General features: G+C 35.7%; 1 protein-coding gene across 1 annotated transcript; it reads left to right on the forward strand.

The window, feature by feature from the left end:
- Positions 1–252: 252 nt before the first annotated feature.
- Positions 253–1,448, forward strand: LOC18429764 (uncharacterized). Its single transcript, XM_011623492.3, has 2 exons — positions 253–376; positions 749–1,448. Exons 1-2 carry the CDS (start codon positions 259–261, stop codon positions 1,141–1,143), a joined length of 513 nt encoding a protein of 170 aa, XP_011621794.2. The 5' UTR covers positions 253–258; the 3' UTR covers positions 1,144–1,448.
- The last annotated feature ends 7,440 nt before the right edge of the window (positions 1,449–8,888 follow it).

An 8,888-nucleotide genomic window follows, 5' to 3' on the forward strand; every position in this document is an offset into this window, starting at 1 on the left:
TACTTTCAACTGGATTGGTTCAGTAGAGACGTACTGACCAACCATACACTTGTACCCATTCATTAAATGGACTTTGCAATATGCCAAATGGTGATGTTCCCCTCTCTCTCTCAACACACACATATGGGTGATGTCTCTCTCTCTCTCACTCTCATAAGGGTGATATCTCTCTCTCTTTCTTACTTTGTATGCCCCTGAAGCTACCTCCCACTTCTATAAATAGCAGTGAGTGAAGCTGCTTTTCTCACTCTTGTGAAAATGGGTTCTAAGTTTCTCTTGATGCTATGCACTATCATGCTTGCCATCCCTCTCAACTCCTCAGAGGTGGCAGCCGGGGAAGTTGAGAAAAAACCAACCAAGAAAGAAGAGAAAACCAGTAAGTAGCATTCTCATATTTGCCAAGGATTGAAGGAGTTTTTTGATTTATCATAAAAATATTTAGACATTTGTTTTTAGAGTTTTAAGACTAGGCCGAGGTCACTAGGAATTGGCCCTAAGGGTGAGCCGAGTTTTAATTTTTTCGTTAGTAGGGCACTACCCTAAAGATTGGGGGCATTGCCCCTACTAACGAAAAACAAAAAAAAAATGGACCAAAGATTGCATCTGCATACCCAGGGGTGATTTTGAAAAATAAAAAAGTTAAGTTGACCGGCTTTCTTTTGTAATTTCCACTTAGAAATGAAGCATTTCCTATTTCTAGAAAAACTTGGATATGGCGAGCTAGCTCACATATGTTTGTCAAGTGCAGATGAAGTTATTGTAGAGGAGGATGCACATACAGAGCAATATGGTGGATATGGCCCTGATTATGGTGGCGGATCCCCCGGCTACGGTGGGCGTGGTGGTGGGTACCCTGGATACGGCGGAAACCCAGGCTACGGTGGAAACCCTGGATACGGCGGAAACCCTGGATACGGCGGAAACCCAGGCTACGGTGGAAACCCTGGTTACGGCGGAAACCCAGGCTATGGTGGGCGTGGCGGTGGAAACGGCCCCGGCAACGGTGGTGGGCATGGAGGCTATGGATGCGGCCCCTACAGACGCCGATGCTGTGGCTATAGGAGGTGCTACTGTTGCTCGCAAGCCGAGTTCGAGGCCCTGGCCAAAACACAAGTGAACACTGAGGCCAAGCCCCATAACTAGGCCAATAAGTTCAGTGCATGCTTCTTTTATTAGCGTGAATAAGGAGCACCTTGAGTGAATAAAGAGCACCGTGTTGGCTTTCTCAACCGTAAGGCTACGTATAGATGATCTTATGGGTGAGGGACTACAACCATTGCTGGTTCAAGTTTGCTGTGAATTTATAGCCCATGTGTGACACTTTATATTTCTACTATGTAACTTGAAAATCTTACAAGTTACAGTCATACTATTTTTATGTAGAGAGCTTGTATATTTGTGTGTTTTGGTTTTGGAGATACCATATCCTAGGGCCGTTTCCATCCAAACTTCTCAGTGATGGATTTTGGATTTAAAATTTAACATCTTGATAGTCTCAATTACCAAAGTGATGAATCTGAATAAAAAATTAAATTTTAAATATTAAAAATGGATTTTTTTAGTTTTTTTTTTTTAACCATTGTTGTATAGTTGTAGGTAGTTTTGATTGTTTTTCAAATAATATGTTTCTAAAATTTAAATTCCATTGTCTCCCATTAATAATTATGGTGCTCGAGGATATGAATTGTAGATCCAAAATTCATCAACAAGATGGATTTTGGAAGGGCACAAATATGAAAATGGAGGCACCAAAATTTTTCCTTATGGTTGATGAGGGAAATTAGTATGGAAACAATTTTAAAAAATATTTCTAAATTTCTGAATCAGAATGAGCAAAAAAACACTGAGGAAAGGTTGAGTCGGTTCCAATGTCCGTGACAAAGGGTTCCCCCTTCTTACTGCCTTTCCCAATCACCTCCCAGTCCATAAGTCCTTTATCATGCATCTAGAAGTAGAAAATGAGACAGTACAATTTTGTTTAATGAGTTGACCAACATAAATTCAATTGGCTAATAGACTAGGCACATAGAAAGTATTAGAAAGATATAAAGGTGTAATGAGCAATGAGCCAATTTTCGCTACATGGAGGGATGGACCATTTGTAATATGAATGCTCTGAGTGCTTGTATATGGAACAACTTCTTTTAAGAATGTGAAGTTGCTTATCATATGATTAGAGGAACCAGAATATAATACCCAAGAAGTTTTAAGATCGGCCTTACCAAAACCGGAAACGTGGGGTGCTTGTAATGACTTGTTGAAGACATTCTGGTGTGAGAGGAAGCGGCTGACTTGGAAAGGGAAGAAATGTTGGTGCAGGTGCAGTAGAAGGGCCTCTTGTTTTGGGGTCATTTTATGCATTCAGTGATCAAATGTCCAGCTTCCTTGTAATAGTCGTAGATATTCTTCTTCTTCCAATTATTAGCTAAATGACCCATCTCCCAACAGTGGTAACACTGACCCTTGTGTATGTCTCGATTTTTTTCCTTTACTTGAATTAGTTTAGAGTACAAAATCTCTCAAATAATCGCTATAGATTGACAATGACTTTAATCGAGTCTCTTCTACCAATAGTTTAGGAAGATATTAATGTCATGGTTATCTTCCCCATTGAGAATTGCGGCTTGCACATTCTCAAACTCAGACCTTAGTTTCATTAAAAATTGTTGAGAGTGTGAACGTTGTCTGAGTTTAAGTATTATGTCTATAGCCCCTACAGGAATCTTGACGTCTATCATATCCATTTCATTCCAAATCATCATCATTGCATAATAAAATCATTGAATACTTTCTTTATTCTTAATTCAATGAACTTAATTCTTTCTCTAGTTGATTCATCCTTGCCTCATCAAATTGTTGATATATATGCTTGAACTATTCCCGCATAGCCTTTGTTATGTTTAAAGGGCTCGGATTAACAACAATAGAATAAAGTTCTCAAATGACTCCATAAGCCATGTCTTTAACTTTCACATTATTAGTTGTCCACTTGGAATCAATGGCCCCATTTGACTGCTAGATTATGAGAGTCCATGTTTGTTTATTTATTTATTTATTTAAAAAACTTGGTGGAGGGTTTAGTTGAGAGGAGTATGAGAATGACTAGAGAGAGGTAGAGAAGGATCTTCAAATCAGTATGGTCTCTAGGACCATAAAAAAATGATTGTGTTGGATTGAGTTGAAAACTCACCAATGGGAAAAGAAAAACAAAAACAAAAAAAAGGAAAAAAAAACCACGCTCAAGGAAACATAAAGTTAGAGAGAGAAAGCAACATACTCAAATTTTCATTAAAAAAAAAACAAAACAAATTGCAGATAGAAAGAGCAATGAAAACTCAACAAAGTCACCAAACGAATAGAAAGTCAGGAAGATCCAATAGAGACACAATGGAGACAAAATGAGAGTAACCCAATAACGAAATAAAACAATAGGGACGAGAAGTAAAAAGAAAGAGCCCACAGATAAGTGAATGAAAAAAAAAAAAAAAAAACCAACAAATGTTCAAGAATACCACACAAACTCGTGCATAAACCTAGTCACTGACTGCACTAAAAGCTTGCACAGACTCGTGCAAGATGTAGCACAATAACCACAGCAACGATCCGCCAATGGAATGTAAAGGGAGTTAATCGTCAATGGAATGTGAAGGGAGCCATGCAAATGTAAAGCAAAGGTCTTTTAAGAGGTTTGGATTTATCACTAATGGAGAATATCAACGGATTTAGGGAATCACGTCAATGGAATGGCACAACTAGAAATAAGTAGGCAGGCAACAACCTCTCTCTCGAAACTACAACAACCTATACAACAAATTCATTCAAACCTATACAACTTCATTCAAACCTATACAACTTCAAAATAGGAATTCGTTATCCTATACAACAAATTCATTCAATCCTATAAAGCTTTGTCCTTATCTTTACTTTATATACAGGTAGATATTCAAACTACAACAACCTATTTGCTAAAACTACCACCTAATCTCAACCCCAATCCTAATTTTTAAGTACTTTCTCTCTCTAAAATTTGATATACTTTTTTTCTTTCTAAAAATTTGGCTTACTTTCTCCCACTAAAATTTAAAAATTGAGATAGTTTCTCTCTCTAAAAAGTTTTTAGGTAATTTCTTTTAAAAAAATTAGGTACTTTCTCTCTCTAAAATTTTCATACCTACCAAATGTGCCCTATGTTTCAAGTCAAGTGGGGCGACGAGTGGAATCCCTGGGCCTTGGAAATAATAATAAATAAATAAATAAAAAGGTTTTGGTGTGGAAATGAAATCGTGGAAAAATTAAGGGATTTATTTAAGATTTAATTTCCATGAAACTATGAAAAAACAACTCTTTTTCAATTCTTTTTCTTTTTCTTCACGGCTTAGATCACTCATAAGTAGTTTTTTACAATAAATCAACTTCAAATAAAAGAAATAAATCTAGGATCTCAAGACCTTATGCCATTCAAAACGTCACTTTTCATTAACAAAGAAAAGACAACCTATGATTGGGACTAAAGGAGACAATAAGTAAACAAGCAAGAAACAAAAGAGGGTGTCAGATATTTGCTTCAACCGGACTTCTTACATCCTACATCAAGTCACCACCTTCCGATGGCATGGAATCTAATGGTTAACCTTCAATCTCAACCAGGAAAACAAGTTTTGGACAAATCACACCAATGGAATATGAAACCCCTTTGATCACAAACTCTAACCTTAGGTCAATCCCTTTGATAACCTAGTTTGAGAGATAACTTCTCTTTCTATCAAACCCTAAACACCTTGCCCGAATGTGAGATGGAAGAGATGAGACAAACACAATGATAGAGATAGAGTGGGGCGTGTCGCCCTTAGGTTTCTTTGAGGGTGAGAGAGAATCTTCTTATAAGTGGGGCGTACCCCTAATTTTTTGCACAAGATAGAGAGAGAGATAAAATCATTTACTAGGGGCATACCCCTCTATTGTATATTGCAGAGAGAAGAGAGAGATTTTAGGTCTATAAGAGATATGGTATACAAAATATTGGGTGGGGTCCATCTGTTTTTATAGTGCTTGAATAGATTTAGGATATTTTAGGGTTTTTCTTGGCTTGCCACTCATGTGATATTGAATATGCACCATTGATCATGGGTGACTTGTCGAGTGAGAGATAATAGCCGTCTATTCCATAGATAGGCCATCAATATCACATGAAATGTACTATAACAATTGTCCCCTACTTCCTAAACCATTTTCTTATCAATTAATTCAAATAAGAAATTAATATAAGATGATAGTATCATTTTTTATTTCATGCATAAACCTTCTCATATATACCAAAAATTTCATTCAAAATTTCCTCAAGGATTAAGCTTTCTTAAAATAATACTTTCTTTTCTTTCAAGCTTTAGAGCATGACCAACAAAATGGAAAGCCAACTAGGCGGGGCGTGCCATCCTTTGTGGCACATAATGAGCCCCACCTAATTTGCTATAGTGGGCACATAAGTCCTATTGGGCCTTCCATGCAATTATACTAGTTTTTTATTTTACAAAAATATAAAATCATTATTTGAATATGTAAATCAATATAAAATCAATATATCTAGTTTTATATGTTCAAATTTGATAAATAAAATATCCAAAGATTTAAAAAAATTCAAATAACAATTCTAAAAATCATACATTATTAAAATAAATAAAATTAAATACTTTGATGGGAAAATGATCCATATGGTCTAGGAATAAATGTGCATTCTACTTCCAACTGTAGACTACGGACCACACATGCATTCTCAAACAGACCCAACGTTGCCATGACTCACAGTCTACGTAGGAGTTCATTAGTGGGTCACCAAAGTCTAGCCAATGGGCAAGGGGTCGCAGTTCCAGTCTATGGATTTTAGGTTCCTCTGGAGATGAAACCACAGTAATCCTAACCTGATGGAATCCATCGCTCGATGGTACATGGGGGTTATCTCTTGTAGATGTATACGCTTCACCCTGAAAGGTGGTTTGCTTTTCTGAAAATGGCTATCACTATGGATGTCATGTGATGGTATGCAGATGAGGTTTTGGCTCTATCTTTGAAGGCCTCCATCACACACAAAGGTCACACAGTCCCTCAGTTCACTCTTCCGGACATACTCCGACCTCATAAAGGGAGGACCCACCAACCCTTATCGGTTTGTATTTTCATGCCTAGGTAACATCAGTTTTTTCCAACCAGACTAACCTAGCACGTTAAGTATAGTCCAATATCAGCAAAAATCATTTTATTAGTATGGTCCAAATGGGACCACACTTCCACTGAGTTCATGTTTCACTATGTAATTCATTTACAAGCACTCATAAGGTCATTAATGGCTACACATACCCAACATCTCCCACTTGGCCTTTGAAGGCCTTATATTCTTTCTTCCTCACTTTCTCTCATTCCCATCTCTCTTTCTCGTGTCTCACCAAATCATTACGTGCAAGCCCTGTTGCAAGTGGGTCTGCTATCACTACCTCTATAAGTATATAGCTAATATTGATCTCTCCCAATTACAAACTATCTCTCAAGCATTTTCACTAATTCTCTCTCATTATATTAATCATGACTTTCAGCAAAGGATTTATAGAAACAACGCCTCTTTTTCTTTACTGCTTAGATCTCATCTCGAACATTATCATAGTCTATATTTCATATCGCATCGTGAATCATGGACCTGTTGTGGCAGAAGATCATCATGTACCCTCATCACATGGGGTCGTATCTCCAAGAGCTCATAGGAGTTCTTCAATCAAGCTGCTCCCTTCTGTAGCCATACAACCAGCGCCACACATCCGAGTTCTATGGGTGAATAACATTATAGTCTGTTGTTCTAGCTGGCTTGTCAAAAACTAGCAGGTGCTCCCACTAGAATATTTCGTTTTTATGGATCTTTCATGATAGAGTACCTCTATATCTGAATATCCAAGCAGCTAAAAAGAATCGTGAGACTGTAGCAGCTCCCACTCAATTAATATATATATGTATATATATATAGCAATTTTATGCCTATGTCATGAAGTAGTATAGCAAGTCTTATGCAATACGTAATTCAATGCCCATTAGTTTTACAATGTGCAAAACCTTCTTGAACCACAAAGGTTCAATCACACTATTCTTCTTGGTAGTAAATCCATACAAAGTAAGTTATCTAACTAACACAACATGTGTCAATGATGGCTAGCAAGATTACCTTCCTACAAAATTCCTTATGGTTCATGGTTTAAGGTAATCGTAGATTCTAAATAACTAGAAACATTGGTCAAGGTGTATGAGTATTTAAAACTAGTGCATAAATAAATGATAGTTTTCTCCCAAGTTTATGAATACCTTCAAGACTCAATGTTTTTCTCTTTTAATAAAAATTATTGACTTTGTATATATACATTCACAAGCAAAAGCTAGATAATAGTATGACGGTTTAGAATGATTTTTCATAAAAATATAGTGGACCTTGCAAGACTATGGAGTTTTCTCAAAATCAATTTTATAGACTTCGATTTTTTTCAAATCATCCAATTTAATTTTAAAATGCATGCTTAGTCTTAAAAAATCACTTTATCACATTCACCTTTAATTATCTACCAAGTCATATTTACAGCCACAAAAATAAATCATAAAGTCCATATTACAACTTTATCCAAAATAAAAAATGACTAAATAATGGTTATCAAAACCTGACAAAATACTTCTTGTTGGAAAATATGGAGATTTATCTTAGGATCCTCATCACATTCAATACATCATATTACTAGACGTTTATTAGGAAGATGGTTACTAAGACCGAGTTCCATCAGAACACTCCCTTCGTGCTTACATATTTGAATGAGCCATATATATTTCTCGTATTTTATATTTAGGCTCAAATCATTTGATCAAATCACATCTCCATGCGTATTACTACCTTAAATAGTTCATATTCAAGCACAGGGAGACACAAAAACACAGGGTATCTATAAACCGGCTCTTTCAAATTTATTAGTACATATCACCTAATATTCATAAAAACAAACATCAAAAAAATAACCAAAGAAGTATATGAAACATAAAATAAAAGGTTACTAAATCCTCTTTCCCTATATGACCTTACTATATAATGTGAGATAGATTTCATACCTCAAATCCATGTAGTGTGGTATCTAGGCATTTTTTTTATTCTTTGCTTTTACTAGTTGACAAGCTTTTGTGATTTTGGAAGAGCACACAACTGATGGAGAATTTATTCGTCATTGGTTTCACATCACGAAACATCCATCTCTTCGGCACTTGGATTCTCCCTTTCTTATATGAAGAAATACTATATTTCATCTCATCATTCCAAATATCACAAATTCGATTTTCTCACTAATCTTTAAAGTTTCTATGCTGCCACCAGGTATCTCTATATATCCATTCATTTTGAAGAAATCAAGATATTTTTATAGGTATTGTGTTTTTTCTTCTTTCTATTATTGCCAGATCGAACACTCTTCACATAGAGTGTCAGATCTCGCCAACTCTATATTACCTCTCTGAAGTTTTACTATTATAAATCATACTTATGACACACTATAAAACTTTTAAATGAGCACTAAAATGTTCTCCATTATGATGAATCCAAAGATGTGCATTAATATGTCACATCTTTTAATTTACTGCAGAACATAACATGAGCATCCCAAGATGATATCTCTTAACTCATAAAGAGTTGATCTCACAATCTTTTGAGTATTGAAATAAACTAAAAAATATAAAATAATACACAATTCTATCCCTAAATCACATCATTTAGTGGATCTACGATTTAATGATATTCACATCATAATACAATTTTCTCTGCAAAAAATTAGGTTGCGTAACTCTCAATGAAATAATTGTTTTTCTCAATCTTCAAAGAATTT

This window comes from Amborella trichopoda, chromosome 10, assembly GCF_054954075.1.
Source record: "Amborella trichopoda isolate Santa Cruz 75 chromosome 10, AtrichopodaSantaCruz75HAP2 v2.0, whole genome shotgun sequence".
NCBI lineage: Eukaryota > Viridiplantae > Streptophyta > Magnoliopsida > Amborellales > Amborellaceae > Amborella > Amborella trichopoda.

Bases quoted from the DNA above. Each gene is read 5' to 3' on its own strand.
- LOC18429764 (XM_011623492.3), top strand. From the start codon at position 259: ATGGGTTCTAAGTTTCTCTTGATGCTATGCACTATCATGCTTGCCATC. The intron at 377-748 runs GTAAGTAGCATT...TGTCAAGTGCAG, and splicing joins CAAGAAAGAAGAGAAAACCA to ATGAAGTTATTGTAGAGGAG.